General features: G+C 47.1%; 1 protein-coding gene across 3 annotated transcripts in view; it reads left to right on the plus strand.

Annotated features, from left to right (window-relative positions):
- Stimate (STIM activating enhancer) overlaps positions 1 to 19,237 on the plus strand; it is a 43,351-nt gene that overhangs the window by 16,047 nt on the left and 8,067 nt on the right. For all 3 annotated transcript variants that reach the window (XM_040747803.1, XM_040747804.1, XM_013124583.3), the window contains exons 2-4: positions 15,170 to 15,218; positions 16,854 to 16,949; positions 18,949 to 19,070. In XM_040747803.1, coding sequence (XP_040603737.1) covers positions 15,170 to 15,218; positions 16,854 to 16,949; positions 18,949 to 19,070 — 267 coding nt within the window. The remainder of the gene's footprint in view (positions 1 to 15,169; positions 15,219 to 16,853; positions 16,950 to 18,948; positions 19,071 to 19,237) is intronic.

Genomic DNA, 19,237 nt, shown 5'->3' on the forward strand with positions numbered 1-19,237 from the left:
TTAAGAGTGCTTCCTGCTCCTCCAGAGGATTGGAGCTCAGTTCCCAGCACCACATCAGGCAGCTAACCTGCAACTCCATCAGGCAGCTAACCTGCAACTCCATCAGGCAGCTAACCTGCAACTCCATCAGGCAGCTAACCTGCAACTCCATCAGGCAGCTAACCTGCAACTCCATCAGGCAGCTAACCTGCAACTCCAGCTCCAGAGTATCCAGCACCATCTTCTGCCCTCTTGAGGGACACACACACACAGACACACATGCACACACACACACACACACACACACACACACACACACACACACACACCGTAAATAAAAATAAATCTTTTAGAAAAAAGACATTTTTAATAAAAAATGGATAAAGGAACTTTGGTCCCTCTTTACCCAAAGCAGGTGATTCAACATGATTCCATCTTAGCTCCTGGGCCCTTCATCAGTTAAGGTTTTTAGTTACAGTCTCAAAGTTCAATGTGATGCTAGCAGGTTATGTACATTAGGAAGGAATTGGCTCTCTGCCTCCTTCCTTTCCTTCATTCCTTCCTTTAAGGGCCTGGCTTCCAACTGGGCAGAAGCTGACTGTGAATGACCTCAGCCTCCAAATGCTATGATTATAGGCCATGTGCCTCCATGTCCAGCTCGTGTTTCTTTCTTAACATTAAACGCTATGTCTACCACAGTAGCGTAAAAACAGTATGGTTTTAGACTCCTCCAAGCCGCATAGGAATCACGTGCTCCTGATGCCTCCTACTCACTGTCCTCTCTCCGTCCTTCCCTATCATTCTGTGAAGTGACAGGTCGTAAGCTCCTCTTGAAAATGGTATGTAGCTATGTGTATGGACTTTTGGAGTGGATATCCAGGGAGGATACAGTCTCACTGGGTTTCAGAGTAACGTAACAGTGACATGTGATAGAGCAAAACTGATATGGGGAAGTTGAGGAACGTGACTGCTGCTCTCCAGAGGCCTGCAGTCTGATTAGGAAAACTGATGACCTGAACAAACTGTGTGCTAATGGACAGCGGCAGTTCCCGTGTCTGCCTGTAGGAGACGGTGAGAAGGAAGATGGAATGCAGACTTGGAGAGTAGGGCTGCCACAGTCCTGCGGGTGGGTGGTGGCATTGCCAGCCCTCCTGTGCTCTGGAAGGTGGGTTCCCAGCAGACATCTAAGCCAACATAGGCACTGCCTGCTTCCATCTTCTGAGTCACAGGAGTGATGCGTCTTTCTTAGGTTTACCTTGTTCTTAGCAGCTCTCTGCTTATACTTTTAACTGGTAAGAAATCTGTGTCTCTATAATCCATGCTGGATTTCAGACTATTTTTGTTATATGGTGAGTGTCTGAATTACATGTGGGCGTCAAACATAGGCCAGTGTTTGAAAAGAAGTCTATTCCGTATGTGGTGACTTTTTACACATGTTTAATCTCAGATGTTGCTTTGTTTCCACTTCTTCTGTGTAAGGAGCACTTGATTAGTTCCTTTCTCACTGAGAGGGAGGGGGCACCAGGAGCCCTCTCCCAACTCCTCGCTTATATACAGTGCAGAACCCAGCTTCGTCTTCCTCTACCAGGATAGATGCCTTCATAGGTCTCTGTTCTCCTTTAGAATGTGATTGCACATAGTCACCCTTCTCCTGATGCTGTGCGTGCGTGCGTGCGTGTGTGTGTGCATGTGAGCTATGCCAGCATGTAAAAACCAGAGATTGGTCTTGGGTGCCTTCCTCAGTCACTCCCTCGTGTCATCTTTTGAGATGAGGTCTGTCACTCAAATTGGAGGTCATCAGTTCAGCTTGGCTGATGGGAAGCCAGTGAGCTTCAAAGATCCACCTGTCTCTACAGAGCTGAAGTTACAGCCACACATAAAGGTGCCAGAATTTTACATTGAGTACTGAAGATCCAAACTCAAGTCCCCACACTAACACAGTAGGCACTTAGTGACTTAAGCCATCCCGGACCCCTTCTGATTTTTTTTTATGGTTTATTTTATGTGGGCCGGCATTTTGCCTACATGTGTGTCTGTGTGCCACATGCATGCCTGGTGCCCACTGAGGTCAGAAGAAAACAGTGGATCCCGGGGAGCCGGGGTTATGGGTGAGCACTGGTGTAGGTGCTGAGAACCAAGCCCTGGCTCTCTGCAGTAGCACCAGGTGCTCTTAACTGCTGAGCCACCTCCGCAGCCCCGCTTGTTCTGACTCTTGGTAGTCTTTTAACTCTGTTTCCCTAGGCTCTGCTCTTGCCCTTGCCACATTTGGATCCTGTTCATAGCATCAGGTCTGGTAGAGCCTAGCCAAGAACCCTACAGGTAACGAGGCTGAAGAGCAAGTCCAAAGGTCAGTGCTGGCCAGTACTGGGGCAAGTTGGAGAGCCCTATACTTCCTTTTTCTTCTAGGACTCTGTGGATTGTGTACAGCTTTTTTGGATGGTAGATGGCATAAGCAGGCCTGTTTTAAAGGAGAAAGAGCAGAACCAGAGCATGCTGGTTCTCTGGAATTGGCATATCTCCATTCTAGACTTTTAGGAAGGTTGGAGCCAAAAACCAAAAGAAGACCTAGATTTAAAATACGTCTTCAGGCAAGCCTCTCTCCAGACCTCTAGATACTGAAGTGATGACTCTCCCTCACTCCATGCAGCTGGAGTTTGCAGCCCTCAAGGCACACCTTTCTCCCTTAGTTATTGGTGCCTCTCCTCTTCGTACCTCCCCGATCATTGTCCACAGAGGGAGCTTCCCCAGTATGAGGGATCCAAGCATGACCAGATGAGCCCTCATCGCTCAGCAGTGCTTCATGACTGCAACCCTGCCTCCCTCCACAACCTCTCTGCTAAGCAGGGCCTTTGTTCATTGCAGAGTTTCTTTCTCCATGCTGGCATACTTCTCACATGCCGCCTCTGCTCTGGAGGAGCGTGTGGGTAAACACACAGTACTCTCGCTAGGCCAGAGTGTGCTCTTGTCGCATCTCTCTCTTGCACAGCAGAGGTGTCCTCTGAAGACTGATCACTGCCATGTTATTAGCAGTCTCACTAGTTCCTGTTTGCGGGGAGGTAGTGAGACAGTCCTGGCTGTCCTAGAACTAACTCTAGACCAGGCTGACTTCGAACTCACAGAGACCCGCCTGCTTCTGCCTCCTAAGTGCTGAGATTAAAGGCGTGCGCCACCTCCTCCTGGCTCCTTTTTTGTTTTTTATAGTGTTCATTTTTATTGGTTTGTTTTGAGGCAGAGTCTCTTGTAGTACAGTGTAGGGTGACCTTGAAGTTGTATTCCTACCCTACCTCTTGAGTGCTGGGTTTATGTGTATGCACCCCATACCCAGGGCTTGCAGGGGTGGGTGGGCGTGGCAGAACCCAGGGCTTTGAGCATGCTATGCAAACATTCTAACAATGGATCCATATCCTGAGACTTGAAAAAGAAAGGTATAGCAGTCTGGCCTGAACCTTCTGTCTTTATTTAGCATTTGCATACCAGTGTATACCACAACGACTAACTTTGTGTTAATCGGCTCTTTGTTGTTGTTTGGTGCTGCTAGTTATTGGCCGTGGCCCTGTGCATCCACAGAAATGCTCTGGCATTAAGCGACAGCCACAGCACCACTTTTTATTTTCCCCCAGTGCACTGTAAAGGTAGCGTCTCCCTGCCTCTCTTATGGAGAAAGTAATGCTGCCTTCTGGAACTCTCACTTAGACACACCTCTAACTTCCTATGTAGCTTCCAAACGAGCCAATTCCCGTTAGCTTGTCCTTGGAAAAAGGACATGTGCCATGTTTCTGTGTACTGTTATCAGGATAGAAATGCATTTGGGTGGCTCTCGGGACAGTTAGGAGGGCAAATACTTGTCATTCAACAGGAGGACTTCCAGATGTGGTCCAGCCTGAGCTTGCTGATGAACCCTGGCATCACACTGCCTGAATTGGGGCCCTAGCTTCTCATGACTGCCGTACCTTTTTGCATAATGGCAGTGTTCGGGTGCTGTGCGGCCTCATCAGATAACTTTATACCTCTGAGATGGTTTCTTGTCTTCAGGATGGGGGTGCTCATCACCAGTCGTGATGGGCTCCTAGGGAATCTGCTGGAGTGAGTGCTTAGAATGGTAGTGCTGAGTAAGTGTTCATGTCAGACCTGAGGGGGAAAACCAACCCACAGCCGTCCAATTAAAACAACCATACTAGCCAGCGTCTGCCTCTCCCAAAGTCAGGCTTTCAGAGAGTAGCCCCTCACTGGCTTTTGCGGTTCCTTTTGTGGGGAAGGGTTAGGGCTGATTGAAAACCGCCGTCAGATAACTGGCTGTTAGCACGTGGACAGAAGAGTGGGAGGCTCAGGGCTCACGGCTGCCTGTGGGGTGGATGAGCGCAAGAACACGTCACGGGGAGGGACAGTCGTGCTTATGTAAGGCAAAAGGGCAGTCGTATCACGTGTTCAGGAGTTTAGCAAGGCAAAGGTATGCATCCCAGGGTCACAAATTCAACACATTAGGCTTAGGAAACAAACTTATTCTTGAAAGGTATGGAGACTTAATAACAATATATAACAGTGTGGCCCTTGTTTTGGTTTCACAGTTAGCCCAGTGCCACCTACGTTGACAACTGCTTTCCATAGCACATGATCCTGAGGAGTTAGACCAGTCCCCACTGTATCATCAGTAGAAGTAGGAGAACATGCTCCTCTTAGTTCAAGACCCCGTGTAGGTGTGGAACTGGAGACTGAGTTGCTCACTTAAGCCTCCCAGCAGGTCAGAGACTGGGCTAGCACTTGACCCAGGTGTCCTACTTCCCAGGCAAGCCTGCCTGCTGCACCTGCTGTCTCTGTGTCCTCACTAGAGTGCACATTTGCTTGTCCTCATTGGAGGTCCCTCTGTTTGTTCTACACTATGGCGTGGAACCAGAGCTGCAAGCCAGCTTTCCTAACTGACACTGTGCCCTTGGCCACAGCAGCCCACAAGTAGAGCTTGGAGAAGCAGCCAATGGGAAGGTGCTGAAACCCACAGTTAGGTGGAGGGATGTTGCATACTCTTGGGAAATGACCTTTTCCTCTGCCCCACTCCCACTGGCAGAGCAGATGTGGCGTTGCCTAAGAGCCTGAACTACTAGTGGTGATGGGCGGAAAGGCCCCAAGGAGAGCTTGTCAGAGGAACCAGTTTGACCTCTTGTCTGTATCTGTGAACTTGTAACAGTCAAATCCCCTCACTTCTAACCTACACTAAGATTTCAGGTGACTTCTACGATATATCATAAAAATTTGACTAATTCTTACATAGTCGCCTTCCAGACTAAATGACCTTCTGGAATTGCTTTGCCGTCTAGATTTACCTTTTTGAAAACATTGAAGTTTGGGAGCATGTGGAGGCCAGAGGCCAGCTCTGTAGTCAGTCCTTTCCTTCTGCCTTTTCATGGGTGCTGGGGATTGAATTCAGGTAACCAGACTTGTACAGGAAATGGCCTTTACCTGCTGAGCCATCTTGCCAGCCCGTGATTTACCTTCTTTGGGTGCTCATCTCTTAAATGCTCTTCTTGGCTTTTGCAATCCAGATTACATAGAGGTCTGAGTTTAGCACGCTTTACTTTGCACCTAGAGACCAGACTCGTCCATGATACTGGTTGCAGCCCATAAAGTTATCTTAACTACTGAGCCATCTCTCCAGCCACGCACTTGCTGTTCTTGCAGAAAACATGGGTTCAGTTCTTATCACCCACACGAGGCAGCCTACAACTGCCTATTAACGCTAGTTCCAGGGAATCTAGTGTCGTCTTTAGGCCTCTGCAGTACACGGTGCACATAAACTTACACAAAAAGTTAATTTCTTAAGAAGTAGAAACATACAACCAACATTTGATTTTAACTCGTGTCTATTAGTGTGGAGTAAGAATGGAGTTCTGGCCTGGCAGATGAGGCATGGGGAACTTGTGCCTACAATGGTAAAACTGTAGCAGTAGCCCTAAATCTTGTAGGACTCCACACCAGCTCAAGATATGTTTTCCACATCCAATGAGTTCTATCTACTTTACTCTGAAGTAAATGGTTTAGATTAGCCGGGTTTGAGGATTCTCTAGAGAACAGAACTTACAGTACAGTTCTGTCTGGGGGGGAGGGAGGGAGGGAAGGAGGAGTGATCAGAATAGTTTACAGGCTGCCAGGCAGTAGTGGCGAACACCTTTAATCCCAGCACTGGGGACGCAGAGACAGGCGGATCTCTTGAGTTCAAGATCAGCCTGGTCTACAAAGCAAGTTCCAGGACATGCTCCAAAGCTACACAGAGAAACCCTGTCTCAAAAAACAAACAAACAAAAGCAATAGCTTACAGGCTGTGGTCCAACAATGGCTGTCTATCAACAGAAGGTCCAAGGATCCAACAGTTGTTCAGACCATAAGCCTGGATCTCAGGTAGTCTTCCATGTACATCAGAATCCTAGAGAAAGAGGCTCTGATCCCAGTGAAGGAATGGACTTGCCAGGGAGAGCCAGAACAAGCAGGGGGAGAGAAGTTCCCCCCAGGTGCTGAATGTGAGTTTTCCCACCACAGAAGATCTGGATTCAAAGGGGAACTTCCCATGTAATTAACTTTACATGAGTTAATTTAGAAAAAAAAAAAAAAAAACCTCACAGGTATGATACCCCAGCCACTTGGGTTTTAGTTAATTACAGATGTAGTCAGCTAACAACCAAGAATAGCCTTTTACAAGTTCACCCTTGACAACTTGACACATAATCATATCTCTTTATGTCATGCTTAATTTCAAAATGAAAAAAGTAGCCAGATCATAACTACATCTAACATGATATAACTATCCCGTGTATTATGTGCAAATGTATTATGTGCTTAACCAGGTCTTTAATTATGTCTAACATGATATAACTATCCCTCATACAACCACAAGCACATTATAAATTTAAAATAAGTGGCAGTGTCCCTTGAGGGACATTCTTCTAGTATCTCAACTTAAATATGATAATCACGGATATTCTCTTACTTAATGTTACATTACATGCTATAAAAATTGCGGAAACACAATTATCTGTACAAACACATTCTTAACAAAATATGACAGAAATAGTCATGTCAGTTATAATCCTTGTTTCTGCAGCTGGTCATGTGGCCTTAGCCTGGTATTTATGACTACCTTCCTCTCCTACCCATCCAGTATTTCCATCACCCTCAGCAAGAACCTCAGCAGGTCTTGGGTCTTTTCCTGAAGGAGTGGTCCATACTTTCATTCCTGAAGGCTCTGTGTCCTTTGTCACCCTGCCTGGATTAGACTGCTGTAGTTTCCCATTGACTTTAATCACAGGACATGGTAGCTCCAAGAGACACCCTAAAGGATCTGCACTCCAAACAACCCTTCTTACCACCATTGTGGAGAGGCATCCAGTTTCCCCATGGTAGTCTGGATCAGTCACCCCTCTGAACACCGTTGTTCCTTTCTTAGCCTGATGGCTTAACTCAAAGGCATCAGAAGCTCAAAGTGGCCAGGGGGAAGTCTGAGCTTCCGGTTTAGTGGGATGCTTGTTGTAGCTTTTGTGGGAGGATCACTTTCCCTTCTGGAACCAAAACTTCTAGGCCAACAGAACTTAAGGTCACAGGAACAGGAAACAAAATTTTTCTTAGTGTGTCACTAGGGTCCACTAGTGAGTGGAACTATCACCTTTCCCACCTTGATTCCTGGACCTGTAGATTCTGAGTATGTGGGGGGGAAAAGTCCCATATATTGGATGCTGAGTCAAAGCATATACTTCCTTCTGGAGAACCCTGCCCCAGCCCTCCAGAATGCTGCCACCTAATTGGTCCTGTGACTGTGTCTTCAAAGGGCCATTCCATCTTGTTATCAGGTCATTTGTTTCACAGTTGTGGGGATATGGTAAGAGTAGTGGATTCCTTGATCATGGGCCCACTCTCCGGCTGGGAAGTGAGTTCCTTTGTCAGAAGCAATACTGTATGAAATACCACGTCTGTGGATCAGACATTCTGTAAGTCCATGTATGGTAGATTTGGCAGAAGCATCACCTACAAGAAAGACAAATCCATAACCAGAATAAGTATCTACTCCAGTAAAGACAAAATATTGTCTTTTCCACGGAGGAAGTGATCCATTGTCAACCTACCACCAGGTTGCTGGTTGGTCCCCTACCCGGAGGAATGGTGTCTTATCGGGGGCTCAGTGTTGGCAGATCTGGCACTCAGCAGCAGCTGTAGCCAGGTCAGCCTTGGTGAGTAAATGTTGTCGCGCCCATTCATAACCCCCATGTCAGCAAACGTGGCCACTTTGTTCATGGGCCGGTGGGCAGTGACAGGGGTGGCTGGGGAAAGAGGCAGACTGTCATCCTATCTACTTGATTTCTGAACTGCTCAGCTGAAGTCTCCTTTAGATGAGCATTTACATGGGATAAAAGCATCTTCACATCCTTCACCCATGTGGAGAGATCCATCTGTCTACATACTTCTTCCCCAGATGTCTTTCTGTAATTCGCTCAACCTTATGATGATGGCTTTGGTTTGGTTTTCCTCAGCTCTGTGACTGCTAGAGATTTTTTTTCCAGGACACATTTAGACATTTCATGCATATCTGAAGCTGATCAGTTTTATCATGGAGCTCGCTCTTTTCCTTTTGTCAGTTTATCCAGAGATGCTAGGAGCAGCCAATCAACATCATCATTTTTTTTCATTTTCCACAAATTGTCAAAGTGTTCATATACAGAGTCACCAAATCCGTGGCCTCTCACAGTTGGTGAATCAGGATAATCAAATGCATTTATCTCCTTTAGTTTGTAAAATACTTCACATCATGAGCTTTCAATACTCTCTGAGCTCCCAGGAGAGGCTTCAGCAACTACAGATGTTAGCAAATTGGAAACCCTATTCCAGATACTTGAAAAATGTATCCTTATACTTCTGATGCTCTAGAACCCCTCCTGGTACCAAAATCTGTATTAATCATGGTTCTCTAGAGGAACAGAACTTGTAGAATGAGAGAGGGGCATGGGGTGCATTTATTAGAATGACTTACAGGCTATGGTCCAACTAGTCCAACAATGGCAGTCTCCCAACAAGAAGGTCCAAGAATCCAGTAGTTGTTCATTGTGTCTGGTCTTCCGTGTACACCAGAATGCTGAAGAAGTAGGCTCTAATGCCAGTGAAGGCATGGACTTGCCAGGGAGACAAGAGCCAGCAGGTAACGAGCGACGCTTCCTTCTTCCATGCCCTTTATGTAGGCTCCCAGCAGAAGTGTAGACCAAACTAAGGTGGATCTTTCTATCTCAAAACATCTGTGTTAAAGGGGATTGTCCCACCTCAATGGTATGGATTAGAAATGGGTCTGCCAACTCAGATGATTTGATTAAGAAAAAAAAATCCCTCACAGGTATGCCCAGCTACTTGGCTTCTAATTAATTCCAGATGTAAACCAAGTTGACAACCAAGAATAGCCATCACACCACCACCCCTTGTCAGCTTGACACACAATCACATCTCCTTATGTCACGCTTTATTTCCAAAGTAAAACAATAACCAGTATTTTCGGAGTACCTATATAGTACACATACACACAACCTTCATCCACTATGAACTATGGTGAGCTGGGAGACAGACCTTCAATGACAGCCTGTTTCTTCTTGGATTCTCATCTGTATTCAGAGAGGCGTTATGACATTTCACTTGTCTTGGGATGTGTTCACTGGTCTCCAGCTCCTGGTTCTTACACCAGACCGCACCCTAAAGACCTCATCTTACCGCCTCCTCTACTAGGTCCCAAAGCAACATCCAAGGCACATCTACCTGTAGCATTTTTGGTTCAAGAAAGTTCAGTGAGACCTCCCTGGCCCTCGGGAAGTGCCTTCTTTGGCCTGAGTTTTTCTGGGTACCAGGATTATAAACCTTCATCCCCACTTTTATTGTTTTTTTTCACCAGAAATACCTGTTCTTAATTCTTACCGCATCTATTAATATTTATTAATTTTGATGAAAAATTTACATCTTCAAAATCAGCATCATCGAGTCTGATTATCTTCCTGTGTGTTTATCAGCTGTTGCTGTTTCTTTCCACCGAGTCCGTGTGAGGTGCCGTGCAGTAGTAATGCCAGGACTCACTCCTGCTAGGTTCCTTGTCATGAGCAGGTAACTCCACTGCCCTCCTCCCGGGGAAGTTGCAGCTTCCAGGACTGCTCAGAAAAGTTCGTCTATTTAGTAGTTCATCATTTGTCTCTTAGTCCTTGACTGAGCATGTGTGTAAGAGGTCTAAACCTGGCTACCTTAGAATCTTATCTGATTCAGAGAAAGTTAAGTCCTCACCAAAAACTACTTGTGAGCACTTGCAGTTAAAAGCCTCGTTGTCTGCGTCTGGCCCTTAAAGCCAGATGCTCAGTCCCTCTTGCCCTGCCCTGAGGGGTAATTGTCCTCTGGAAACCTACTGTCAGCTTCTCTGTTTAAGACCAAAGCAATTTTAGTCTCTTCAGCTAAACTGAAAGAACCTGTCATGAAAATTCATGGAACTTACTGAAATCAAAATAAATACCCAGACAGTCTCAAGAAATGGAGCTTGGGTGGCAATCTAAATAAATTCTCTTGTTCAACAAATGTTACTCAGCTACCTGATATGAGCCAGGCCATCTAAGTGCCATTGGTGAATATGGCTGTCACGAGCAGACATTCCTGACCCCATAGAGCCGAATTGCTATCGAAAAAAGACAAAGCCTGGAAAGCACGTGAGAAGCCAGGCCTACTGGCTTACACCAGAAATCCCACGTCCTCATGAGGCTGAGGTAGGAAGATCATGATTTCAAAGGCTGCCTGGGCAACAAATCGAGTTCTAGGACAGCTTGAAACTTAGTTGAACTTTGTCTTAATGTCAGAGTATAAAAATAAATACAAGGCTGCAGATATAGCTCAGTGGCAGGGTGCTTGTCTGGTGTGCATGTGACCCTGGGCTCAGCCTTCAGTTCCAAAAGAAACAAGAGAAAAGAAATAGCCCGGTGGTGATGGTGGTACACACCTTTAATCCCAGCACTCGGGAGGGAGGGAGGGAGGGAGGGGGAGGGAGGGAGGTAGGGGGAGGAGAGAGAGCATGCTGATTTCTGAGTGTAGTGGATAGGATAAAACAGGAGGCTGGTGAATGGGCATGGTGCACACCTGTAGACGTGAGTGTCTGCAGAGCTTCTGAGAAGATGACCTGTGACCCAGTACAGGTCAGAGAGAAGCCAGCCCCTTGTTGATCTGCAGCAGAGTGCGGGTGACAGGAAAACGGAATGTGGGTGTTGTTGCAAGAGGAGGCCTATGTGGCCGGAGCAGGTGAGGTCAGATCAGAAGAGCGAACAAGATCCTGCCATGTGAGACCTTGCTAGAGAAGGAGCCCACCCTTCTACATGCTCGGGACAGGCAAGGGATGGCTTTGTGTGTTTATAATTGTAAAGGGATCAGTTACTAAAGTAAAATGTACACATCTCAAGTGTGAAATTCAATGAGTTTATGTGTCATTGTATTTTAAGTGGAAAAGAGAGCCAGATGGAAGACTGGGTGGGTAAATGGACAGATGTGTAGGTGGAAAGATGGATGAGTGGGTGGATAGTGGGTTAGATGAATAAACAATAAACAGTCTTGTTATAAAACATAGTATGGCTCTGAGCAGGCTATTTACTCATTTAGCTTTTTGAAAAGAGTGACTGAAGATGGCATCTGATGATGTCTCATTGCCATCTGTGTCCCAGAAATAGGCCAAGTGGGGGCCAAGAGAAATGAATTGACTCCGATTGCTATGTCAGTAGACTTCAGCTTGGACCTTCAGGTCCTCCAGGGGTGGCTGGGTTGTTGTCTCAGTCCTACCACTGGGAGTTTACGGTTCAGGCTCTGTGTTCTCCATCATAGGAGTCCTCACTAGGGCCACCCTCATAGATCCCAGAAAGTTTCTACTGCTCTAGGTTTCCACATCATCCCCTGAATGTCTCCCCCCCCCGTTCAACTATCTTTCCCTGTACTCTGTCCCTCCCCAACCTGAGGTGGTATTCCCAAAGAACTCCAAAGTTGGTCATTTTTAAGCATACTCCCTACCTCCCTCCCTCCTTCTTCCTACCTTCCATCTGTCCCTCCCTCTCTTCGTGTGTGTGTGTGTGTGTGTGTGTGTGTTTGTGCACGTGCACTAATTTGCAAATTAGAGGCAGTGACAGGATTCAAAAACCACCTCTGTGTCTGAAGCCCAGACTCTTGACTATTCTTTCAGAAGCTTGGGACCCTGTGTCTGTCTTCAGGGCCAAGACCCTGCTTAGGACCTCTCCATGGCCTTGAAGCAGTTTGGAGTCCTGTGTGAGACAAAAGGCTTCCCTCAGTGCTGCTGGCCTGGGACTTGCTGGGTTCTCCTCCCTTTGCCTGGGAAGGGCTCTGAGGAGCTAAGCCCACCCTGAGGCCATTGTCTGCTTTCTCTGCCCTGAGCCTTGCCCAGAGAATATGTTGTGGGTGGGTGGGTGGCTTTGCTGTTTGTAGTGGCAGCTCCTGGCTTTTTACCAGCGAAGACTTGTCTTCCCGGGCTTCTTTGTCCCTGAGCTACAGCATTCAGATGAAATGCAAACCGCGGGACAAGTTTGAGTTCCCACCATTCTTTCTCTTTTGTCCTTAGCTCAAGGTTTACAAGGCCCCTAGGATCTTCCTTCTCCTCCTTCTCCTGTGGCAGCATGTGAGCCAGCTGTCCTTTGACCCAGGGTGTCTAGTGGTCCTCCCTCTCTACATCACCGCTTCAGAATACGCTGCTTAGTGGACTTCTGTTCCGCATCCATCAGCACAGGAAGAGAGAGTGGCTCTTGCTGCGGCTTCAGGGTAAAAGCTGTTTCACTACGCTGTTGGATGACCTGGAACCTTCACAAACCGACCAGACTCTGTGTCACAGAGCCTTTGCTCTGCTGCAGAGCTCATCTCCACACAGTGAGGTGTTGTCTGTCTGTTTCCTCCTGAATGGGACGTGTTACATAAAAGTCCATATGTCTATGTATACATTTATATGTGTATTAATTTACTAATATAACACTTGAAAGTGTTTCCATATTAAGTCATTAATTTTGTCTAGATCTATCTTTTTTTAGCAGTGTCTAGGATGTGTGTGTGTGTGTGTGATGTCCCATTATGTATACTTAGCCCTGTTAATATTTATTGACAGCCTATTTCCAAGGTTTTTGTTATAACAGTATTACAGTGGCATCCCTATACATCTTAATACATTGGCATTATTATTTTCTGTTTTTTTGTTTTTTTCGAGACAGGGTTTCTGTATTACTTTGGAGGCTGTCCTGGAACTCACTCTGTAGACCAGGCTGACCTTGAACTCACAGGGATCCCCCTGCCTCTGCCTCCCAAGTGATAGGATTAAAGGTGTGCGTCACCAACGCCCACTTGGCATTAATACTGACAGAGTGCATACTTTGCACTTGAAGGAATGTAATGTAAAAGTATGTGGGTGGTTAATACTTTGATAAGGCTTACTATATTAGCTCATTCTTCTGGAGTATGTTTTCTCTCCGGCTTTTTAAACAGGCCAATTGAAAATGGTGGAGAGAGAGCTGGGCCTGGTGGCGCACACCTTTAATAACCTCAACATCAAGGAGGGAGAGGCAGGTAGATCTCTGAATTTGAATCCACCTGGTCTACAGAGCGCGTCCCAGGACACCTCAACAAACAACAATGACAAAAATGAAACAATAATAATAATGGTGAGACATGAAGTGATAAGCATAAAGTGGCTCTGGTCCTGGCTGGAAGTTTCTAGACCTTCTCTTGTGAGCCCCTGCGCCTCGGTGAGACTTGGCCTGCTTCTAGGAGAAGAACTAGTTTCAGGCCGGCAAAGCCGTTGTTTCCGCTTGAGGCTCTTTGGCGCTGCTGAGGCTTTGGGTCTGTGATGTGTCAAGGACACAGCAGGCTTCCTCACAGTTCGCCCAGCTTTCCCGTCTCTATCAACATGACTGGAAACTCCAGGCTCATTTCAGCCTTTGCATAGACAGCCCTGCCCTGCCAGATGTGGACTGGCCGCGTTTATCCAGAGAGCAGGGTCTGTTGACTTTGCCCCGTTTTCTCTCTCCCCTCCTCCTGCTGCTCCTCTGGCAGCTTGGGTTTCTCCAGAAGTTGGTTCTCCCAGGCTACCAGTTATGATTAGGGGTCTTTGACGGCTTGAGTCAGTCTGTCTCTCTCTTAGCATTGTCGTGTGGGGTAGATACCACACAGGCAGCACTTCCGGTGATTGTTTTAGTTTTGGGATGTTGCCAAGAGCTTCAGGGGTGCCTTAGCAGTGAAACTTCATTTCTTCGGTTCTAGACAGTGAGCCCAGGTACAAACCTGGTGAGTCCTTGCCAGCCAAGGTTGAGCGGTTGATGCTACCTCTTCTAGAGCTGTGCACACAGCCAGCATCCTCTCTCGGGGCCTCCACCCAGGAAGTCCATGTCAGCACAGTTCTCGGGGCTGCTTTCCTAAGCCAGCTTTGCTTAGAGGCCCCTGGCTCTGCCTTTCCTACAGGATTCACTCCAGACCCCTTGACTCAGACACACCCTCCCCCCAAATGTGATTCGTGTTCACCTGCAGCAGGCGTTCTTGTTTTCTACTGTAGTGAGACAAATTAAGTTATTCCAAACGCACAGCCGTGCTCCGTTGCTGTACCTGTGAGCTCCTGAAGCTGTCGTCTGCCCAGCGTCTTCTCTCCTCTCTGGTCTTTCAGGAAGCTCTTACTCAGCCTGGAGGACTTGGCTTGATTGTTTCCTAACTACTGCTTCCAGCCCCATGTGGAAAGAATTCTCCATCCTGTATGGTCACATAGCTCTCCCGTTTCCTAGACAGCTACTTTACATTTGTATCCTCTGTTTGGCTTGGAGTAGACAGTAAACCTCAGTCAGGTGGGGGGATGGTCCTCAGATAGAGCGTGTGCTAGAGTTAGAAGCAGCTGCTTCGTCCTTTCTTGTTTGTAGTCATTACCCAAGTGAGCTTTGTCCCAAGGGAAAATGCAGGTCTGCACACACGGTGAGAAGTCTTGCTTTAGTAAGTATCTATCTAGTTCTGAAGAGTCCATGCTGACAGGTTACTGTCTGTAACCTTCACTGAGCAACATATGCTGTCCCATGCTAACAAAGGATTTTAGCTTAGCAATGTAAATGACATGTAGACTGGTAACCCAACTTGTGTGTGTGCTTGGCTGTTGGTTTGAGAAACCACTGATGTCTGTCTATTCTTCCAGTTAAACGCTTCAGAGAACCAAAGCATGAAAGACGACCGTGGAGGATATGGTATGTACCAGAGTGCTGACTCCCCCAGAAAGCTTTCTGCTGTGTTGGGGTTTGGTGTGGGGACTGACAGGAGTGTGTTAGGGAAGGTAGGGATGGAATAGAAGTTACGTATCATATAAAGTATGTGGAATTCCTCATTTGAGTTAATTAGAAGACATGCTCTATTCAGTCCTGTTTTTTTCAAATAACTATTGACCCCTCCTTTTATTTATAACGTTGCTTTCGGTACTGGAAGATGGAAGACAATACAAACGCGACAGCCTCTGCTGTGGGTTTCTTCATCTTGACTTGTTATGAGATTATGTTTACATTCTTGACTTCTATAGTCTGTATGTGTAAGCAAATACAAATTTATTTGGAGAATACTCTGCATCCTTAGAATACCCTCTACCAGATGTGACTCAAAACTCAAGGAAACAGTATTTACATTTCCTGGTTTATTATGAAGAACACAGATAAATGGTTACATGGAGAGGTTCAGTGATCTGGGATGCTCCTGAACACAGTTCTGTGACTATGACTTTAAGAATACACCATCTGGGGCTGGAGAGATGGCTCAGTGGTTAAGAGCATTCACTGTTCTTCCAGAGGTCCTGAGTTCAATTCTCAGCAACCACAGGGTGGTTCACAACCATCTGTAATGAAATCTAGTGCCCTCTTCTGTCATACAAGAATAACATGCAGGCAGAACACTGTATACATAATAAATCTTAAAAAAAAAAAGTACACCATCCTCCCTATGTACCAATTTGTTTGCTCATTGGTTCCAAAATACTCCTGGCCCCATGTTTTAAGATCACTAGGCTTGCCTGACCGTTCACTTAGTCTGTCTCCTTGGAGTATGGTGGATCTTGGGTTAATCATGGCTTAGTCTTTCAGGGCCTTCCCCATCCTAAAGCTCTCTAGGAACTAGTCACCTTTTTAGAATGAAAGATGCTCCTATCACCCAGGGCAGTCCAAAGGACTGGGAATTCCGTGAGAGAACCTGGGACCAAAACCAAGTATTAGGACAAAAAGTATTTTTCCCACCTCTGGCACTTGGGAAGTTACAGGGGACTTGGGACTCTGGGTCAGGGGTGGAAATCAAGTGTTTAGTGTAGATACATGAATATCAAACATACTCATTTTGTGTAGGATGACCCTGCAGTAGCAGCTGTGTGTTCAGTATGTGGTGGTAAAGCTTCATAAATAGATTCAAAGGACGAAACTCCCAAACAGTAAGTCATTTTGAAGGAGACAGGCAGGCTTTGGGGCCACACTGAGCTTACTCCTGTCCTAAGGAAACTTCAGCTCTCCTTCAGAAGAAACCTCATTGTCATGTCAATAAAGTGGCTTATCAATTGTCACGCATGTAAAAGACAGTACTCCCACATGTTGAGAATTCTTACTTGTACTCACTCGGTCACTGATTTTCCCAAATCTGGGCATTTAGTCCTGCTCTCATAGTTAGTAAGGAAGACCTAGATCTAAGGCCCTCTGCATCTTAAGCATGTTGTCTTTTGATGTTTCCTCATTCCACTGTGTCTAGGGGTGATCTTGAGGCGTGGTCTGGCTGACTGACCTGGTTTGTTTTCTCTGAAGCGGTTGCTGCTGTCCTATGAGGTTGGTAACCCTTGCTGGTTCTGTTTTGTGCAGGTTTTTAGATACCTCCAAGCAAGCCATAGGGATGCTCTTCATCCACTTTGCAAATGTGTACCTAGCAGACCTCACTGAAGAGGACCCCTGCTCACTGTGAGTCCTGCATTTGCATCTGACCTCAACTGAAAATATGGGCTGCTTGGGGGAGGCACCCATCCCTTACCTACTGGATCCCCCTCTAGTTTGATCCTGCGTGTGCCTTCATGCATCCGTATACTCAGCTTCAGGTTGGCTCTCGGGCTTTGACAGCTGCCTTGTGTGTTGGCTTTCTGCTGATCAGTCCAAGTTCAGTCCTTTGTCTTTCTGGTGCCCTAGTGGCCCCGAGTTCCCAGCGCCCCACCCCAAGCAGAGCAGGACAAGCCTGCAAGAGCAGCTCTGTGCCAGTCACAGAACACATAGGCGTCTCAGTGTGCTGACCTCTGACCTGTCAGTGTGGGCTGCTTTTCATGTGATACTCAGAGCAATGTGTCTGAAACCTTAACCGTTAAGATATTGTACGTGTTGCTGGATGGAGGAGCGGTCATTCCCGTAGCAGACTGAGAGACAGATTTTACCCCAACTCTTAACTTCCCATCTCCAACTTCAAGTTGGAGGCACCAATAGTCCTTAAAGATCACACAGCACAGAGATGGTGGAGCTAGACTTAAACCAGTGTGCACCCAAGGCCCCATGATCTCTGGTGCCTGAATGTGTCCCCTGTGTTGAATACAGAGTGTAAAATTTGGACTTAGTTTCCAAGCACAGCACACAGTGGGCTCGGGAAGCATTTGACAAGCGTATGGATGGATGCAAGACTGGATATCTCCATTGTCCTTGGTATTTTTCAGGCTTTGTCTCAGATGTGAAAATGCAGGCGTGAATAGCGTTCCTCACCCTTAGATGTGTCAGTGGGAGCCCTCCTGCCAGACTAGAAGTTGCTTTGGAAGCAGGGGCAGCTCTCTCTGACTGTGGTCTGAGGAGAGTGACCTCTTGTGTCCGTAAGAGGGAAGATCAAGCTGCCCGCCTCCCTGTCAGTGTGCTGGTCCTGGGAACCAAGCTCAGCCTGCTGCCTCCATAGTGAGTGTTGTGCACATCCCGAGGCCCAGGCTGGGGCCGAGGTCTGCGTAAAGTGTCTCAGGCCCTAGCCGCTTGGAAGCTCCTTGGAGTGGAGTCCTGCATTGCCCTTGAGCTTATCTATAGGGGTTCAGGACCATGTGGTACCCAGAAGGCCAGGGCCTGCCTCAGTGGTCTCATTTCCACTTAGTCCACCCAGACAGCTGGAGCCTGCCCCGCGGTGCTCAGTCAGACCTGGATACAGGGCCCTTGAGGGAGGACAGGTAAGCACAGTGCCCTCCCTGGGTGAGAAACAGGCTCTGTGTCAGGAGAATGGAAACAAACCTTGTAGGAATGTGTGGTTGCTATGGGCGTGCCTCCCCACCCCGCTTCCTCCAGTGCCCTGGCCTTTTCTCATCGCAGCACAGTGCTCACTGATGTTCAGAGGTCGAGTCTGGGAGCGTAGCTATGGTGGAGCTCTTCTCCAGCATATGTAGGTGCCGGGTTCCATCACCACTACAAAAAGTAAAAACCCTGTTTGCACACTTGGTTACAGATAAGGGTGAGCATGTGGCCATGCGCCCCTGTCTACTTTGTCTAGGAAGTCTTGGAAGCCATTTTCCTTGAATGTCCTGGGAAGTGGCACAGTTCTGTGACCTCATGAGGCCCAAACCATCAGGGAAAGAGTAGATTCGTTCAATGGATTTATTGTTGTCAATTGGGTTTTGGTTCCCTGTGAGTTTCCTTAGCTACTTCTAAGTATGCTGTCTTCTACTGAATCTTGGCCTTGGCACACACACTTGGAATGTATAAAGTTTCTTTGTCCTTCTCTTTCTTGCTCTTCAAGTTTTTTATATTAGCACCTTTTCAGACACCTGGAGACAGGAGCCACCACTTCCATAGCCTCTTGCATAAATACATGTAAGGGTGTCACTCTGCCCCGTAAGGCCAGACAGAGTCTGGGTCTGTTAGCCTTGATCCCAGACCCTGATAAGTGCTGCTGAGGCCCCAGCCTCGTGGCTTTTCTCCCTGACCATGCTGGTATGGCCTCTCTTTCTAGGTACCTCATCAACTTCCTTCTGGACGCCACTGTAGGCATGCTTCTCATTTATGTGGGCGTACGTGCTGTCAGTGTCTTGGTGGAGTGGCAGCAGTGGGAATCCCTGCGTTTTGGAGAATATGGTAATGTCCGTGAACCCTGGGTAGAACATGCTGGGGACTACTCACCCTGTGTCGTTCTGAAATCTGGAGGTTTGGGAGCTGTTCACTGTCTTCCTATGTAAACGCAAAGGGGTTTGTTTTAGGGTCTGAAATCACTTTCCTGAGGCCAGGAAGGAAGGACTTCGAGG

The sequence above is a fragment of the Mesocricetus auratus genome, unplaced genomic scaffold, assembly GCF_017639785.1.
Source record: "Mesocricetus auratus isolate SY011 unplaced genomic scaffold, BCM_Maur_2.0 Super-Scaffold_100006, whole genome shotgun sequence".
Classification (NCBI taxonomy): Eukaryota; Metazoa; Chordata; class Mammalia; order Rodentia; family Cricetidae; genus Mesocricetus; species Mesocricetus auratus.